This window comes from Sparus aurata, chromosome 15, assembly GCF_900880675.1.
Source record: "Sparus aurata chromosome 15, fSpaAur1.1, whole genome shotgun sequence".
Lineage (NCBI taxonomy): Eukaryota > Metazoa > Chordata > Actinopteri > Spariformes > Sparidae > Sparus > Sparus aurata.
Genome location: NC_044201.1, coordinates 1,146,001 through 1,165,744, shown reverse-complemented (window position 1 = coordinate 1,165,744; position 19,744 = coordinate 1,146,001). Strand labels below are relative to the sequence as shown.

Here is a 19,744-nt window from a genome sequence, read left to right as displayed (position 1 = left end):
CATGGGACTGTCGCTATGCCATAACTCTTATTGATTATCATAGTAAGTGGCCTGAAGTAGCATTTGCCCCAACTGTCACTACTGAAGTTGTCATTCAGTTTTTGGCCACTGTCTTTGGCCATGAGGGAAATCCTACCTACCTGGTTTCTAACAATGGATGTCAATTCACCTCTCATACCTTTGCCAACTTTCTGAGGGAGAGAGAGATAAAGCACCTGCGCTCTAGTGTATAGGCAGGAGTGTGGATCTGATATCGGATAGCTGCCGTTTACTCTGTTTTGATCTGTTAATGTTAGGTGTCTTTAGCACAGGTGAGACCCAGAAGCGGACAGGAGGCTGTAGCTGGATGCAAGGAGTGTTTATTGTAACACGGACAAAGTCAGAGGAGGAGGGGGTGTGCACGGGGAAGCCACGCTCCGGGGCGCCGGAGAGCTGGCAGTCCTGTCGGCACTCGGAGGAGCGCCGGGCGGGTGGAACTGGAGAGGGGTCTCGGCTCGGTTGCGGCACGGGAGGTCGTTGGAGGCATAGTAAAGCAGAGTTAGGGGGGAAACACTGGTAGAAGTTAATGCACAAAAGCTTTAGTCTTGGCAAAACTATGACTTAGCCAAATACCGCGTGTAGTACACTAGAGTCCTGCATGGGTCTTATTTTGCAAATCCGCACCCCCCCGTACCCGTCGTACTTAAAACTGCATCCGACCCGTTTCCCGACAGTAGCACAAATTATTTCTCTTTCTGAGACATGCTGCCGTCGGGGCTTCTACACGCAACACCTTGCGATGAGGCAGCTGTTCTTTTATAACTTGGTGGCCTGCTCCCGCTGGTATTAAATAATGTACGCTGAAGTCAGAAAAAGTGTGTGTACTGCTGCATGAGTTGATGGTCCGCTTCTCGAGCTGGCTGAAGAAAATGTCCACATAAGGCATAATGCAATTAAATAGTTTCAGGAAGAAGCTGAAAGTATCATCGTCCAGTAGCCTCATAAACCCTTCAGCTTCCCGCAGAGTGGTAGGCTCAAAATCCCCTGATGGTTTCAAAACACTGCATGATGTCACATTTGTGCTCAAACACAGTGTTCACTGCACAGATATGGAAGTTCCTTCTTTCTGTGATTGCTCTTGGGAGTCTGTGTGCCACCACTCTATCAAGCACACTGGTTCTCCTGGTAGATCTCTGGAGGATCCAGCCAGGTTAGAGAAGTACTGATTAATTAATGGGATGTGCTGCATGATGAAAGCTGAAAAGTAACAGGGCTGAAAGAGCTTAAAAAGGTGAACAGTTTCTCTGGCTGCACATATGATTATGCATTAACAGGGCCAAAGCTGAAAATGTTCCCATAAGAATGAATGGGAAAACGCCTCCCAACCTCCTGCAGTTTTTGAAGAAAATGTAATGGTTATCGCCGAAATATGTATATATTGAGTAACAGGAGACATTACTGAACTCTGTGATGTCATTTTTTATTTCTGTAGAGTTAAAAATGATGGCGGCAGAGAGAGAGAGACAAAACAGGTACTGTCTGTTCTCCTCCAGAAACTTAGGCTCAAAATTAACATTGCGGCTTATGGGGGAGTTGCTTGAATGCTTGTCGCTCCAGGGCTCCCATAGCCAAAAGTGTAAGTCTTACATCTGAAATAAGACCATCACCTGAAAGCCAACAAGATTTCCTACCTTTCCATGTATATATTGTCTATGTGAAGTAAAAGACGTGGGATCCAAATCAAGCTGAAGAGAATGTTTTCTCCAGTTCTTCCAGCTGCTCTCCACTATAGTGATGATGTTACACACTCTAGCTCACGCAATACACACCCATTATAAACACTGCATGAAAAGTGGGATTTTCGCACTGTAAATTGTTGTGTAATTTCAGGTTTGCGACAATTCACGGCTATTTGCAGGCAACACCAAATACTGATGTAAATTGGCGGAAATTGACATGGGCCTTGCTTGGCAGTTGTCCCCCCATGACCCCCCTTCCCCTGATTCTAGGGGAGGCTTTAACATGTAAATGAAAATGGTGTGAGCTATACAAATGCAAATCAGGGTAGCAGGGGGAGTTTTACCCCAGGTGACCTTTTTCTAAAAGGTATTAACTTCACTTTAAGAAAATCTCTGGTATAAATAGATGAGGCTAAGTATAGCCTAATTATAGACTCTTAAATTTTAGCTTGAATTGATTTATTTAATTAATTACTGTGTATGTCATTAGCAATGGCCAATGTTATGTAAAAAAGGTTATTTATTATTTTTTTTCTCTCTCCTGAGACCAAGTTAAATATAAAACGCCAGTTGTTAAGAAGTAAAAATTTGCATGACATATTTTGAGATAAATGAGATATTGAAATGTATAAATAATTTCTGTTTAAAATGTGTGACATTAAAATATAATTTCATGGGTTCTGAACAGTGACGGACTGGGAACAAAAAACGGCCCTGGCATATCCGCCCACCAGCGGCCCACCGGCGCGCGGGGGGGGGCAGAGAGAACTTTTGACGCACGACGTGCACACGCACCTTTGATAGCTAGATAGATAGATTTAACTGCACCAGAACATGGACATATCAATGCACAACCCCAATGCATAAAACAAATTCATAAATCATCAGCCAGCTGCTCCATAATAAAACCATCATTCTTTATCCATGTCTACCTCTTCATCCTCCTCTTGCTCATTTCCCCTGGTTAGTATTCCTCACTGTCCTGTCTTTCTCCCTGGTGTGCTGGCTCAGCTGTGTTGCTAACATTAGTGCTAGCAGTATTAGCGCTAGTGTTAGCTGAAGCTGCACTTGATTTTAAAAACAAATCAGTCAGTTCGCAGCATTTTTCAGCCAACAGCGCTCTCTTAGATTTCTCTGTCTTTTCCTCCGTTCCCCCCTTATTTCGCTTGATGCCTCGGTTCATTGTTTTTGCTAGCTTAATCACAGTCAACTTCTAACTTCCAATCTCCAACTTCCAACAACCACACAGATGCGATCTACTCGATTCAGTCTTGAAATTCCCAGAAGGCATTGCTTCATTTTAACTTTTGCAAACAAATAATCAAATAAAAAATTGCAGGTAGATTTGTTTTATTTCAAACCATGCACATATTTGAAAATCTGAATAAGACATTTCGCTACAAAACAATGCAGACTGATGTAAAAGTTTGGGACTGTAGAGGGTAACCATGACTGTGATACAGAGACTCGTTTGTGGCATATAAATATTGATCAGATTGCTATTGTAATTGGAGAAATTTGGTTGTCATTTAGCATAAGAAAATTGACACTTGAAAGGGGGCAGACAGGATATGATCCTGAGGCTGTATGTCTGTGACTTTTATGCCACTCTCTGATTAGTTGGTTAGATTAGCATAAGAAAAATGTATTCGTCCAGCTTAGGATATTATACTTTAATATTTTTTACCAAATTCTTCACACATGATGTAGGCTAAATGTCCACCCTGTTACGGGACATTCTCATTTCTATTAATAACTGTTTTGAATACACAGTAATAGTGATATTTCCATTTTCTAAGAGCTACAATGTCCCTTATTTCATCCTGCAAGGATATTTTAAGAAAGTATTCATAAACAAGCATTATATTTAAAGAAGACATGTTCAGTTTTAAGACACAGTGTAATTTCAACACATTTCTTTAAGATTTAAAAGGAATATAAATGGAATTTGGCCCCATTTTTAAGTAATTTCATTTTGCTAACTCATTCCCTTCAAATAACCACAGAGACATGCATTATATTTGTTGATTTGATTTAATTAACATAAAAGGAGGAGACAGAGGAGAAACAGGGTGGACAGGAAGTAACAGGGTGGACATCACACCAGTGAACAACTAAATATTACATTAAAGAAACTTTGAACACAGCCCCCCCCCCCCCCCCCCACTGTACACCCAACATGAAGCAAATATTTTTTCTCACACCTCTCACCTCTGAACTTGCAACAGACCAGCAACCAGCAACAAGACAGAAAGACACAGACAGACGGACACAGACAGACACAGACAGAGACAACTATGCAACAGACCAGCAACCTAAGTGTTTTCCAAGGAAATCCCACACAATCTTCTCCAGCTGAACTGACCCCTTATTCAAAGGTTGTGGCTCTTTCATGAGACACACAACCTGGTCATCCCTGTACCAGGTAATGTCATCTCGTGGACTTGGCCAGTAGAACTTCTTGGTTCCATTCTTGTGCATGCATTTTACTTTGATATCATCTTCAACCTCCAGGATGATTCCTGGGTAGGGCTCACCATCGTAGTTGATAATGCACCACTGACCAATGTTATCTTTTGTCATGTTCTCAGGCCGTGACGGTCCTTCAGTGCGATGTGGGCTTGCCTCTTCTCCCAGGCTCACCTCCTTCAGACCATAGCATGCACAGTCCAGTACACCTTTGTCTGCCTGGCAAAGGCAAGTTATGTCCCGATATTTAATTGTTCCTGGAGAGAAACTGAGGACTTGGTGGATTTTCATAGTTCCTTTGACAGGCACAAGCGTTGGTGCATCAGTCATTTCTTTTACTTTCCTCTCAACAGCTGAAGTGCCCGTGTTCCTCAACTTGTGGAACAGGGCTTCTGCGTTGGCGATATCTCCTCCATGGCGGACAATTGTGTCAGCGGATCTTTTAAGGGTACCCCCAACACCATCTGGAGCCTCCTTTCCGTGGCTGGCCTCAAAGAAGTTCTAGCTGATATCTTTAAACCCTGTTTTGAATGGCTCTTTTGGGAACAGGTAAAAGTTGCCCTTTTGTTTGTACTGTGTAGCTGGACCATCGCTGAAGACATGGAGGTGATTGATAAGAGGGTATCTTTCCCTCGCCATGTCTAACACAGGGTCAAGGTGGGCCCATATAGCAGGAGGATCATGCCGTCTGGAAGGTGAGATAGAGCAGAAAGTTGCTGGTGACTGATCAGCTGCAGTGTACAGTACGCCAGTATGTAGGGTTGCTTGCTGGTGTGACCCTCCGAAATGGACTGCTTGAATTTCTTGAGAATACTTACAGGAGTAGTTCTCACTGAAATCTACATGCAGCAGACATTCATTGTTTCTCAGATTTTCTTGCAGTTTCCCGTAGGCCCCGTACTGCCATCGGATATTAAAGATGTGCCGCCTAAATCTGAATAGCCTGTCGTGAAATTCCCCTGCAAGTGCATCCTCTGTTGTCATCACAGTTGTCTTCACAGTTATTATTGACCTTTTCCCGGACACCTCTCCATCATTCAATTTGGCATTCTCTTCCAGAGACCACTGAGTAAGGGCTATCTCTGTGTTGGTAGGAGGTCTCAGCAGTGTGTGTGTTGAGCTGACACAGTCTTTACACTCACCATATGCACAGAGTTTGGATTTAGGATCACAAATTGTTGTGTCTACCATCTCCTCAAGGTGTTTTGTTGCCGACAGACCTTGGATGTACAGGGTGTTGGCCATGAACTGTAAGTTCTCATGTGTCCTGCACTGACAGGTTTCACGATCAGCCTCTGTGGGTACCACAACCCAAAATGGTCTTAAGGTGCAGAAACAAGAGTAGGAGACCTGATGTTCAGTTTCTGACAGGAACTTCTGGTGCAGATTCTTAATTGTGTCGGTTAGCAAACGCTTCTGTTTTTTAATTTTCTTTTGAGTTACTGTTTGCTTCCGTCCTGTTGTCATCCGACTGACGTCGTCTCTTAGGCCTTTACTTTCTGCTTGCAATCAGCAGGCAATCTGTTGCTTTCCTTTCTCTCAAAAGTCATGAGCCCTCCATCTCGTCTTTGACCACGCTTTTTTGAAAAGCCCAGAGTCATCTGCGCAGCCCTCTGTAGCCTGTATTTCTTGATAATTTTTCCTATTGTTGTTTTTGCAATAATTTGCCTCTCTCGTTCCTTTTTGGTGTTTTTGTATTTATTTCTGATTTCTTCAATTATTGATTCCTGCAGTAACAATCTTTTCCTAATCGTGTTATTAACTATTTGATGAAGCAGCAGTGCATCCACTGTAGAACGTGGGGATTTTCTCCCCCCTCCCAAACGCTAGTACCTCTTCTTGTATTTTTCTTTTCCTTCAGCAACAAGGCCTTTAGTTGTTTAATTTCATTTTTGAGCCTCCTCCTCCCCTGTCTGACATTCCTTCGTCCAACAACATATTGCCTGAAACACAGGAAGCATATTGTCCAATTAACAATCATTCATTACAGATAAAAGTTTATACACAAATTCTAGGATAGAAGGCCATTAGCTCCTCCTTGAACCGGCACCTTATCGTGGTGGAGGGGTTTGAGCACCCGAATGATCCTAGGAGCTATGTTGTCCGGGGCTTAATGCCCCTGGTAGGGTCTCCCAAGGCAAACAGGTCCTAGGTGACAGGTCAGACTAAGATCGGTTCACTCGCCCCTAATGACAGAAAGAACAACAAGGACGCGCACGTCGCCCGGATCGGCGTCACCGGGGCCCCACCCTGGAGCCAGGCCTGGGGTTGGGGCTCGCAGGCGAGCGCCTGGTGGCCAGGTCTGTGCCCATGGGACCTGGCCGGGCGCAGCCCGAACGAGCAACGTGGGCCCGCCCTCCCGTGGGCTCACCACTCGCCATGTGTTGGAGTTCTTCCCGGTGAACGAGAGAGTCGTTTCCCTGCGCCTTTGGGTCAGGGATAGGACTCTCACCGTTGTCTCGGCTTATGGGCCGAACAGCGGTGCAGAGTACCCGGCCTTCTTGGAGTCCCTGGGAGGGGTACTGGAGAGTGCTCCAACCGGGGACTCCGTCGTTCTCCTGGGGGACTTCAACGCCCACGTGGGCAGCGACAGTGTTACCTGGAGGCTGACGGGTACCGGCAGGCCAAGCGTGCGGCAGCACGGGTAGTCTCAGAAGCAAAAACTCGGGTCTGGGAAGAGTTCGGGGAGGCCATGGAGGAGGACTACCGGTCGGCCTCGAAGAAATTCTAGCAAACCATCCGGCGCCTCAGGAGGGCGAAGCAGTCCTCCACCAACACTGTTTACAGTGGAGGTGGGGAGCTGTTGACCTCGACTGGGGATATCGTCGGGCGGTGGAAGGAATACTTCGAGGATCTCCTCAATCCCACTGACACGCCTTCCATAGAGGAAGCAGAGGCTGGGGACTCAGAGGTTGACCCATCCATCACCCAAGCCGAAGTCACTGAGGTAGTCCGGAAGCTCCTCGGTGGCAAAGCACCGGAGGTGGATGAGATCCGCCCTGAGTACCTCAAGTCTCTGGATGTTTTGGGGCTGTCTTGGCGACACGTCTCTGCAGCGTCGCGTGGCAGTCCGGGACAGTGCCTCTGGACTGGCAGACCGGGGTGGTGGTCCCCCTATTTAAAAAGGGGGACCGGAGGGTGTGTTCCAACTATCGGGGGATCACACTCCTCAACCTCCCTGGGAAAGTCTATTCCAGGGTACTGGAGAGGAGAATTCGGCCGATAGTCGAACCTCGGATTCAGGAGGAACAATGTGGTTTTCGTCCTGGCCGTGGAACACTGGACCAGCTTTATACCCTCTGCAGGGTGCTCGAGGGTTCATGGGAGTTTGCCCAACCAGTCCACATGTGTTTTGTGAACTTGGAGAAGGCATTCGACCGTGTCCCTCGTGGCATTCTGTGGGAGGTGCTCCAGGAGTACGGGGTCGGAGGCCCTCTGTTAAGGGCTGTACGGTCCCTGTACGACCAGAGCAGGAGCTTGGTTCGCATTGCCGGCAGTAAGTCAGACCTGTTCCCAGTGCATGTTGGACTCCGGCAGGGCTGCCCTTTGTCACCGGTTCTGTTCATTATTTTTATGGACAGAATTTCTAGGCGCAGCCACGGGCCGGAGGGGATCTGGTTCGGGAGCCACTGGATCTCATCTCCGCTTTTCGTGGATGGTCATAATCATGGATCATGTGTAAAATTAGCTATTTTTATGATTTGTGCATGAGGGTGATTCATCACTATTTCACTTTAATAAATATGCCAGCCTGCATGCAATTCTTGTCCTCACCATTGAAGCGTGGGGGCGCTATGTCTTAAACGTCACTTTAAATCAGACATCGGAAAGGACCCAAGCTGGACCATTTGCGCTGGAGCCGCAGGACCTGCTCAATTTCGGTGCTGAATAATATTTACTGCCATGTTTTGCAGTCATCATGTCTAAAAGTAAACAGGGAAACCTACTTGCAAATTTCGGATTTACAAAGAAGTCAAAGACGAATGACTCTGAGGAGCAGCAAGAAGCAAGTTCTTAAGCAGATGCTAGCTTGAGGACAACTGACACCACGGCTGCACCTGCGGGGACAGCTGCCGGTGAAAGCCCGCAAAACAGCTGGGCCTGGGGTGACCATGATACAGGACGAGCCGACAGAGGCTGGAGATTGAGTTAACGACAGCTCAGAGGCCACTGATGACGGTGACTCCACCTGCCTCTCTCTCCCGGCTAACTGGACCAGCCAGCAGTGGAGAGAATGGAAGTCTGGCAACACCTGGCTGTTTGTTAAGGATGGAAACTTAGGATGAACAATTTGCAAAGAAAACAAAAACTCTTCTGCTTTCTGAAAAGGTAATTGGCACACACTTGTCAAAAGAGTGGATTAACGGAGATGTAAGCAGCCACACACAAAAAGGGTTGCGTAAAAAAAATCTATTAGCATCGCGATAGCATAGCTCACAAAAAGGTTGTTGAAGTCACAAAAACCAAGAGAAAGGAGGTTCTGCCAAACAGAGTACTTGAGATAAAGTCCAAGTTAAATGAAGAAATGGCCTATATGGTGGCCAAGGAAAGGCTGGCTTATAAAAAGCTCCCTCCTTTAACCTCCTCAACCCGGGTGCCCCGGTACGGGGGGCAGCTGCGCATGTTGCATACGACCTATAAGAGCATGCTAACCATGTAGCAACATATGCAGCACACCCACTTAACGGGAAGAAGCTCGGCTAAATAGTCATGATAACCATTTTCACCTAATCGAAACACAATTCTGACACCAGGCAACTAAATGAGCACGTAGAAAAAGCACACTAACAGCATGTGATATCAAAGCTGGGACTCTACAAATTCCAATGGTATAAGTCTCATCCACTCTACGCCCCAAACTCACTGAAACAGCAGCCGAAGAAGAGCAAAAATAAACATCACTTTATAAAGACATATTCATGAATTATGTGTTACATTGGCTGTTTTGTGATTATAAATTGTGTTCGAGTGCATTACACCGCTCCACCGGCTAATCCAATGTGTCTGTGTCACTTTGAAATGATTCCTGACAGTTCAGGAAAGGTTTTGTATGGAAGCCGAGAACGGCCATGCATTCATATATTTTATTTCCTCCGTTTTCCCGAGATAATGGGATAATTAATTTGGGATCTCAAGAAAACAAAACATTAGTGTAGTATATTAAATCATTGCAGGAAACATCATTCACTGTAGCAATGTCAGAGAAGCAGGAGCATATTGATCACCGTGTCACATATCTTTTCAATCAAGGCCTGACACAGGCTGAAATAGCATTATGCCTTACTATCACAGATAATATACACATTAAAGTGCGTAATCTAAGAGGACGGTTAGCAAGGCTTCAGCTATATCAGCGGCGCAATGTAAGTGAACCAGTGCATGCCCGGCCGGATGATGGTCAGACTCTCTAACTGATGGTCCAAGGTGTTTATTACAGGAACCTTGTACACTGGAACATACCTTCAGACACACCATAAGTGCTTGTGCCCTTTATCAGCCAGGTGCTAATTAAATCATTTTCATCACATTCAGCAAAAACCATGCAGGTGTGGCGAGGTGAGAGTGTAGGTTGGAGGTCACCAAAATCTGACTGCCTGACAACGCCAGCTGGGGAATTTCACCCCAGGAAATATCTTATGGAATCTGACAAGACCTCAGTTACATATTGGACAACACAAGTTTGTTTGACTGAGATAAGACAGAGATGTGCTTTCAAAGTAAAAGGAAAATGTATTAATTGAAGTGAAATCATGAATAAATGAAAATCTGTGGAGAAGGGGGTTAATAACTCAGGGAAAATGAATCAAATTATGGAAATATAACAATTTTATTTAAGTATTCTTTTTGTAAACACAGTAAAATGGTGTCTTATTGAAACACATTCCAAAACCAACAAAAGAGTGGACAGAAGCCAGCTAAAGGGAGGCAGCCTACTTAAGCAGGTGTTCCAGGAGTGCAACAACTTACCCACCACGCGTGCTCACGGCAATCGTCAATCACTCCAAACTGTGCATCACTGCAAACTGTGTCCCGGTAAACTTTAACACTACAAACAGTGAGGGAACCACTCTAATGTGCCTAGCCTCCTCTATAAGCTGACTAATGCCACTAAAAGGAAAAAAAGGGCAAAATAAATTTTACTACAAACAATTAAAAACACACCAGTTGGTCCAGCCTAAAATGAACAAAAACAAATCAATGAAGGCAAAACTAAAGAATAGCAAAACAGCAGCTGATAATGACCTATAAATTCAGAAAAGGTTGAGTTAGTACTAAAGCAAGTGGCATTTCAGTTATCCTGCTTAATTAAAATTACATACCATTATTAAAAGGTGTACGGGCTAACCCACGCTTATCAATGAGCATCCACATCATTGGAGGCAAACTATAAAAGAAGAATTCAAGTTTGTTAGTACCATTTCACAGGCACCTCATGTATCAGCTTTTAACAACATACCGTCATTCACTAATTGATGCAGACACCAGTACGACCAGGCAGGAGGGAGAGAGCAGCTCAGACAGAGGAGCCCACACAATAACCAGGGAGAGACAAAGACAGCAATGAGGCCACAGGTGCCTTAAATGCCCTCAGACTAATCAGGAAGGGGTTGGACAGAGGGGTTGGCCTGAACACCAGGGTGTGTTCAAGAGCCAGCAGCCTGATTAACATGAGGAAACGCTGGTTTCCCCATCACACAGGCACACTTCCAACACGCAGACACATACGATTCACAAGAACACAGTGTTCTCGGTTCACAGCGAGACGCTTTCGAAATAAAAGCCCCACATTTAGCCTCTAAAAATAATTTATGAAATAATTAACCTGGCTTCAAAGAATATCAGTAAACTAAATGAAAACAAGATGTTCTTATAAACAATAATCACATTAAAGGTCATTTACAGTTGTTACACTGACTGACTCATTCTCTCTCACACACAAACACACACACACACACACACACACTTAATTATATTGTTATCACGAGAAAACAATCTTTGTTATATCGAGTTAACAAAATAATTAATTTGTTATCACAAGAAAACAATCTTTGTTAAATCGAGATAACGAGATAATAAGTTGTTATCACAAGAAAGCAACCTTTGTTCTATCGAGATTACGAGATAATAAGTCGTTATCACGAGATAACAGTGCATTTAAAATAAGAAAAATCCATGGCCGTTCTCGGCTTCCGTAGTTTCGGTTTCAGGAGGACACGTATAATGTAAATTAGGTAGGGCCCTTGCAGTGTATTTGCCTCCTTGTGTTTCGCGGATTAGTAGTGTTATCATGGATTTGGGGACTGCACCTTGATTCTATTGGCTCTGACAGTTTGATAGAGGTGTCAATCATCCAAATTGACCAATGGATTCCCAAAATGTCGCTAAGTCTAACCTGTTGTGGGTGATTGACAGCTCCGCCCCCATTACGCACCAAAACACAGAGGGCACAGCAGAACACTTTCTACATCATTTTTTTTTTACATATATACATACACTATATTATTAAATCTGCTCCAGTTGCAGTTAAACCAGCTCCTTCGTATGGTTTCTTTGAATGGGAAAATATATATATATATATATATATATATATATATATATATATATATATATATATATAATAGGTTTGGTTGATTTTTCAAAACAAAGCCAAAACTATTTTTAGAACAGTATTTAGATGAGTGTGCCTAAATGGCTAATTTCTGCCGTAAAAATGTCTCTACTAAAACCTCTCTAAATTTGCTCAGCTTTAATTTGTTTGCATCAGTCTTGGCACAGGTAATGTTCAGATTTTTTGCTATGATTTGCTTGAGGTTTTAGGCTGCAACTGCATGTTTCAAATGGGATATTCACTCTAAAAGTGTACAGTTTTGTTAGGCAGAAATGAAAACTTTAATTTATGCTGTGTTCCATCTTCATTTACTCTGACCTAGTAACATCTATACTAATGGTTACATCTTTCTTTTTTGAAATCTCTCAAGTGTTACCTTTATTATGATACCAAGATTATTCATATAGACCATGTAGTTGCAGAGATATACTCTATTCATTATGGGCATGTCATTTTCGCGCAGAGGCCTGAGCCAGAGGCCTAGGGTTTAAGAGGTTGAAACTACAGGAGCTCAATGGCGCAAAAGTAGGCACTCTGCATAAATCAGAAAAGTCATGTGCTGAAATTATAGGCCATATTGCACAGCATATGCAGATGAATTTAGTCTCAAACATAAAAGAGATACATTCAAAAATCAGCATAACCATTGAGAGCACGGTGCACAGAAGCGCATACATCATAGATGTATGGTGCGATGTGAGTGGGAAAGGAGACGTGGACAATGCATTTTTAGACATTACAGAACTGACACAAGGCACAGATGCGAAATCTATTTACAACAGTTTGAGACAGAATTTGCGCCAAGCAGGATTAGATGATGAGTTTTTCGGGAACAATCTCATTAGCATCACCACAGATGGTGCTGCAGTTCTCACCGGCAAAACCACTGGACTGATTGCAAAGCTTAAACGTGACTTCCCAAACATTCACTCCATACATTGCCTGGTCCAGCACCTTGAATTGGCTTTCCATGACTCAAGTTTTTCATCGCCAAGCTGTACACTATGCATCACCAGTCCACAAAGAACATCCGATTGCTCAAGGAAGCAGCTGCAGATCTCAATATGCAAATTTTGAGAATTGGGCAGGTATTCACTATCAGGTGGGTGGCGAGTAGTTTTAAAACTGTAAAAGCAGTCTGGAATAACTACCCTGCATTAGCGCACCACTTCAAGACAGCAAGCGAGGATACATCTCGCAACGACACCGAGAAGAAGAAATTCCTGGGGCTACACAAACATCTCAAACACTCCGGGTTTTTAATGGGCCTAGGTTGCATGAAAGACATATTCCGTGAGCTGCAGCGCCTCTCATTGAAACTTCAGCGGAGAGACATGTCACTAGTGGATGCCACTAGCCAGATTCAGCAGACTACTGATGTACTGACAGCCATGAAAGAGAGTGGCGGTAAATCCACACTGAAGGCTGAACAGCGCACATCCCTGGACCTGTTTAAAGATGTTCAACTTGTTGAGGGCAGGGGGAAAATCAGTCAGTTTTATCAATCTGTGATTGACGGCCTTAAATGCCAAAATCAGACCTTGTCCACATGTTAAAACCCCTGGATAATCACTTCTGGCCAGGAGCGCACCGCATTGATCCTAAATGGAGAAAATGAAGTACGGACACTAGCTAAAAAACTTGGCGAGTCAGCAGAGAGGCAGTGGATGAGTTCCACGACTGGAAGTTACGACATAAAGCACTAGGCAAAACATTGGAAAAGCTTTGTACAGCAAGCAGGACATAACTCCCCACCTCATCAGTATGTGAGGGGGGGTTTTCTGCCCTCAATGACACTGACAGCAAGACCCACAATAGAAACAGCCTCTCATCGCTCCTTTTTGTGGATCTCAATGGACCTCCTATGGGGAGATTCAACCTAGCACCCTTCATCACATCCTGGATTAAATCAGGTCATCACCTGTCCAAATCATGGGCTTCTGGACCAACAGCAAAGGAAGCTGATCCCAGGCCTGTGTGGTCGCTTCTATTAAGGTGAGGGCTAATCTGTATAAACTGTTTTATTAATTGTTAGCGCTTTGTTGTATAGGATGTTGCTGAGGATTGGATCTCTTGTAGGCAGCCTGGCCGTTTTTTATTAAGACCAATGAGTCATGCGTCTGTGGTGTCATTAGCCCTTCATACACAGCGTCTTCGCATTATCTCCGGAGCGGTGGTTCGCCAATTCTCCGCCGATGGTGATTGACACAGAGCGAAGCATCTCCGCCTTCACGTCTGTAATTCACACAGAAAGCCGGCGCTGCGGCTCCTAAAGAGGCGTGACGGTACACGTCATGTTGATGACGTAGGTGTCTCCCCAGGTGTTCCCCCTGTTAATCCAAACCCGCAGACAGTTTATAATCATATGTATGCTGTTATAATGTGTAGTGATTGAGATCCTGACCCACCAAACATCCTGGAAAGTGAAGGAGTTAGGTTTTTCGTGCCAAATTACATAATTATACATAATCACCATCACTCACTCGAGGGGACAGAGGCTGTTTTCTGGGGGAAAGTTCCCTGAAGTCTCGGTCTCGGTCCGGAGAGCTGGCGGTCGTGGTGATTTATTTTCGTCACAAACACTTGGTGAGTTAAAGTTTTTTGCCGATGACAGATGCTGTTTTTTGAGCAGAAATATGAGGAAGAGTCGGGAGGACGGGTGGGAGGACAGACGCTTCTCCACGTACAGCTGTGGTATTTGTTTTCCTCATATAAGTTGCCAAAGACAGTTACAGTTACTACGTTACTGTTGTTCGGTCCTGTAAAGTTGCTTTCTGGGGCATTTCTCTGTATTTAGTTGAGTGAAGGACCTGTGCAGTTATCAGACTGCACAACTGACACGCCCTCGCTCCGCGCCTCCGGATTATCCGTTCACACTGGGACGGCTCACAAATAATGCGGCCCTGATACTACCTCCAGAGGCGGATCAGCGCCGGAGCGAAATTCCCCCCCTCTCCGCATCTGAAACTTTCACACAGAGGAGGGTGCGGAGAATTGGCGCAGGATCCCCGCATGCAAACGGCAGTGTGAAAGAGGCTATTGATTGGTTTGTTGATGCATGTTATAGTATTTCAGAGGTTATTTGGCGCATATTGATGCAGACTTGATTACTTGTAGCCAGACTGGCATGTTTTGGTTTTGATTTAGATTTGATTCAGAATCAATGCATGTGTGGAGGTTGGTTGTGATATGTGCTTATATGTGCTGACATAAGGCAAGTGAGATGTACAGGCTTGGAATAATTTTATTTATTTATTTATTTATGTTGTTTATTTCGGGCATGTCAATTCATAAACATCACATTTCATCATTGTTCAAATAATACAACACACATGGCCGAAAGGGAAAAGCGGGAGAAGCCAAAGCTTATCAAGTCCCGCCCCCATTACCCACAGGATAAAATCTTCATCCTGATCTTTTCTTGTCATTTGCATTTTACATTTTCTTTTCTTTTTTTTTTTTTTTCAACTTCTTTTGTTATGACCTTTGACAAAACATATTACAGCAGTAGCATACAGAGCTGAATTCAAGCTCTAGACAGTACATACAGATTACATGTGTGTCTACTGTTGTGTGCCGATTTACAGGGCTAGTTGAGTTCTTCACAGCTCAGAAGAACTTGTGATAACTGACAGTAGTGTCACAGTGTTCGTACCTGAACCTGAACAATGGATGTGTTTTGAGTAAGTCCTTGCTCTGAGGCACACGCAAGCGTCTCTCCCCAAATGTAAGTGTGCCAGCTGAAAGCCGCGGTATAGTTCGCACACTGGTTATATGAATAAATATGTTTGAGTCAAAAGATTGTGTAATACAGTCCTAAGAACAATACTTCCCATTCATATCTTAAGATTTCTATTTTGAAAGAGAACTTGTAATGAAACAATGGGATTCAATAATAGTAAATGTATTAAGAGTTATTAGTCAGTACCAGTGGCGGCTGGTGCTTTTTTTTCCAGGGGGGGCTATACCAAAATCATAAATATACGTATAAGATTTACTGAAACGCCCCGCCTTACAACCTTTCTGGACTCAAGTACAGGCTACAACAAAGAGGATTTGGGGATTTGACATTGACTTTACTTGAATTTCATTTTACTTGGGGAATATATCAAAGGATCTGCATAACAGGGACATATTTATTAAAGATCCTCATGGCAGCACGTAAAAAAACAATAACCACATGCTGGCTTCTTAGAGAACCTCCCACCCTGAACCAATGGAAAAATATGATACATGACATCACAGGATGCATACAGTATGGAACATATAACTTTCATTTTGAGATTGCAGAAAGAAAAGGATGCATCACTCAATGTGACTGAATGTATGTACACGACCTCTTGTTTGTGTTATGAAAAAGTAAAAAAGAAAGTATAAAAAGAAAAAAAAAAGATTTCATGAAACGGAAAGACAGAGGAGAAATGGAGGCTTGTTGTGCTCCACTGCCTTATGAGCACAACAATGTTGACAATGTTTACTTTCTGTACATCAATTTTGCCCTTCTCTCCTTGAGAGATGCAAATTTCTCAGTGACTCTATGGTTAAAGTCATGGATGTCTTTGATCAGTTTCTTCTCATTAGAGAGCATGGCCAGTGCATTAAGACGATCCTGTGACATTGTGTTTCTGAGGAAGGTCTTTATTCTCTTCAGTGTGGAGAAGCACCGCTCAGACTCAGCTGTAGTCATGGGAGTTGTGATAAGGATCTTCAGCAGAGCCACAGTCTCTGAAAAGGTGTCCTGAAGATTGCTCTCCATGAAGAGCTGGTACAGAGCCAAAGCTCCACTACAGTTCTTGAATTCTTCATTGCTGTAGATAAGAGACAGTTCAGTTTTCAGCTTGTTCTTATTCAGCAGTGGGTAAGCCTCCACGGTGGTGTTCAGAGCTGCTTCAGGGAACTGGCTGTTGTACTGCTGGAATTTGTCTCCCTGCAGCAGTGTAGCACTGATCAGGTGTTTGGTGAAGGAGAACCTCTCTTTCGCATGGCCCAAGATAGTGTCACAAACCTAAAAAAATGAAAGCACCAATTTAAAACAATATGGAGATGGATATAAGTCTCTCTCTCTCTCTCTCTCTCTCTCTCTCTCTCTCTTCTATTTTATTCAAGAATTGCAGGTAAGTATAAAGGTATGTACTATGTGTGTGGTCCCATGCAGAAGTAGGATTTATGGAGGAATATGGTTATCAGAGTAAGTTAGGTTAATCTATATCTTACTAACAGGTAAGTGGAAGTATAAAGTATAAATACAGTATTAGTTTCAGTGGTAGGTTTAAAGGACTTTCACACAAAAGAGCTTGACTTATTTTGACTGAAAGAAATGAAAAGATGGGTAAATGAAATTTGATAAAATATTTGTGGCAACTAAACTTCACAATTTCAAATTTAAGACAATTTAATGACTTTTAGAGGACCTGCAGACACCCTATGATAGGGACAGAGCAAAGGAACATAAACTTAATTCCCCCATAATTATATGGGGCAGAATAGAGCACTATGATTGTGAAAAACAAACCAAAAACATTTAGCTTCTATCTCACCTCTGCAGCTATCCTCTGAAGTTCACCTGGGCCCTGTGTGCGGCGTTTCTTGGCCAGCTGCTGCTGAGATGCACTGTGTTCTCCACAGAGATTAGGGATGGAATCTCTGAACAGAGCCAGAGAGAAAAGTTAAGCTTTAATTGCCTGGTAAAATAACCAGGAATATATCATAGTATATCAGAGTTGTTTAAGCATCATTGACATTAACACAATATCAATATTACACAGCACAACATACATATTAATTTACCTGATCATTTGCATGTTGTCTGTGAACTGCTGCATGATTCTCTGGACAAAGACTGAGTCGATGGTCCGCTTCTGGAGCTGGCTGAAGAGAATGTCCACATGAGGCATGATGTGATGAAAAAGTTTCAGGAAGAAGCTGAAAGTATCATCCTCCAGTAGCCTCACAAACCCTCCAGCTTCCCGCACAGTGGTAGGCTCAAACTCCCCTGAGTCCCTGATGGTTTCAAAACACTGGATGAGGTCATCTTTGTGCTCAAACACAGTGTTCACGGCACGGATATGGAAGTTCCATCTCACTGTGCTTGCTCTTGGAAGTCTGTGTGCCACCACTCTATCAAGCACACTGGTTCTCTTTGGAGATCTTGAAAAAAATCCGGAGAATCCAGCCAGGTCAGAGAAGAACTGATTCACTACTGGGATGTGAGATGTCACCTGCTGCATGATGAGGTTAAGCTGGTGAGCATAACAGTGGACATAGTGTGCATTCATATACACATCTTGTACCTTCTTCTGCACACCACCGGTGGCTCCTCTCATAACACTTGCACCATCATATGCCTGGGAAATGAGCTTGCTCTTCTTGTCATCAGGGAGAATGGAGCTTAACCTATCCAAAAGTGCTGTGGCGATGGAATCAGCTGTGGCACTCTGGAGAGGAATAAACTCAAAAAACCTCTCTTGCACATTATGGGCTTTATCAATATAGCGGATCACTAGCACCAGCTGACACTGAGTGGAGATGTCCATCGTTTCATCAGCCTGGATAGAGACAAAGTCTGCACTCCTGATCTCGTCGATGATGTGCTCTCTCAGAACTGAGAACATGCAGTCAAGGAGTTCATTCTGTACTGTTTTAGATGTTCCCTTAAAAACAGTAGCAGTCTGCAGATGCTCCTGTAGAACAGAATCCAGTGATGCTACAAAATCCACCAATCCTTTAAAAACACCAGGGTTTTCAGAGCTTTCACTTTCATCATGGCCCCGCAGAGCTAGCTCAAATGCACCACAGAACTTGACACAGTCTATTATTTTATACAATATGTGCCTGTTTTTGTCCACCTCCTCATTATGCTTACGGATCCCTAATCTGTAGCCTTCATTAAGCTGCTCACCAATGTTGACTCGACCAAACATGGCTAGTTTCAAAGCATTTTCCATGTGGACCCTAGTTTGTTCATGCTTTTTTCCTTTTTCAGAGAAGTGCTTTAAATCAGACACACCTGTCTGAATCCATGCTGGGTCTGATCCTGACGTCTGAAAAAGGAGGCAGGGAAAGCAAAATAAAGCATTAGCTTCAGGGCATGCTGTTAGCCAATCCTTCTTGCTGAACCAGCTCCTTGAAAATGAGCGGGTGTAATCTCGTCCTCTGTCTTTGGATTGTTGCTGGATTTTAATGTCCGGCTGGTCAGGTCCAAGCTCTATGACTCTGAGCTTCTCTTCTGGTGATTTCCTGCTGAATGGTGTTGTTTTCAGTGATTTAACGGAATTTTCCTTCTCCATAACTCCTGCTGCCGACATCATGGGTCGTCTTGCGCGATGCACGCTGGTGTCACGACCCGAGTGAGTGGCCGGCGCGCTGCTGCCTGTCAAGTGATGGGGCGTGTCACTCCACTGCCCCCTGTCGCGTTGGGGTCGGTAATGCTTTGGGGCGCATTTAATTGCGCCCGAACATGCTCCTATCTGTTGTATTGAGGAGGAGTGAATGCGCATGTGTAACTTATAACGAGAGTCAATGGGCAAACGGAGCGCAAATTTTTGCGCCCCAAACCGGAAATACGTCACCAGTCAGTAACTTCAGACAACGTAGAACATTTTTAATCTAATATTTTATTGCAGATTATACATTTTACTCAATAACTATATAATATTTCCGTGCTCATTAATATATTTTTTATACTTTTCATATTTTTTTCAAAGATCATTTATGTGATTCTTCTCATGGGGGAGGGGTGGGGCGGCGCCCGAGCGCCCTCTATAGACCAGCCGCCACTGGTCAGTACATTATACAGTTTAAACAACCTGAAACGTATATGATCATGAAATACAGAATGTAAAGTTGAAAGTAGCACTGCATGAAAAGTGGGATTTTCGTCAGTATGCGGCACTGTAGATTGACGTGGAATTTCAGGTTTGCGACTGCAAGCGGCAATTTGCAGGCAACA

At 43.8% G+C, this 19,744-nt stretch overlaps 2 protein-coding genes across 3 annotated transcripts; both read right to left on the bottom strand.

The window, feature by feature from the left end:
- Window positions 1-3,898: 3,898 nt before the first annotated feature.
- LOC115596935 (uncharacterized) lies at window positions 3,899-10,727 on the bottom strand. Of its 2 annotated transcripts, XM_030442417.1 has the most exons (3): window positions 10,645-10,721; window positions 10,508-10,572; window positions 3,899-6,130 (listed from the first exon to the last, which is right to left on the bottom strand). In XM_030442417.1, exon 3 carries the CDS (start codon window positions 5,652-5,654, stop codon window positions 4,689-4,691), a length of 966 nt encoding a protein of 321 aa, XP_030298277.1. In that variant the 5' UTR covers window positions 5,655-6,130; window positions 10,508-10,572; window positions 10,645-10,721; the 3' UTR covers window positions 3,899-4,688. The 2 variants fall into 2 exon arrangements, with proteins under 2 accessions (XP_030298277.1, XP_030298279.1); XM_030442419.1 differs by lacking the exon at window positions 10,508-10,572 and having other exon boundaries at window positions 10,645-10,727.
- Window positions 10,728-16,270: 5,543 nt separating this feature from the next.
- Window positions 16,271-18,887, bottom strand: LOC115596769 (zinc finger MYM-type protein 1-like). Its single transcript, XM_030442177.1, has 3 exons — window positions 17,584-18,887; window positions 17,334-17,439; window positions 16,271-16,801 (listed from the first exon to the last, which is right to left on the bottom strand). Exons 1-3 carry the CDS (start codon window positions 18,738-18,740, stop codon window positions 16,271-16,273), a joined length of 1,794 nt encoding a protein of 597 aa, XP_030298037.1. The 5' UTR covers window positions 18,741-18,887.
- Window positions 18,888-19,744: the final 857 nt, after the last annotated feature.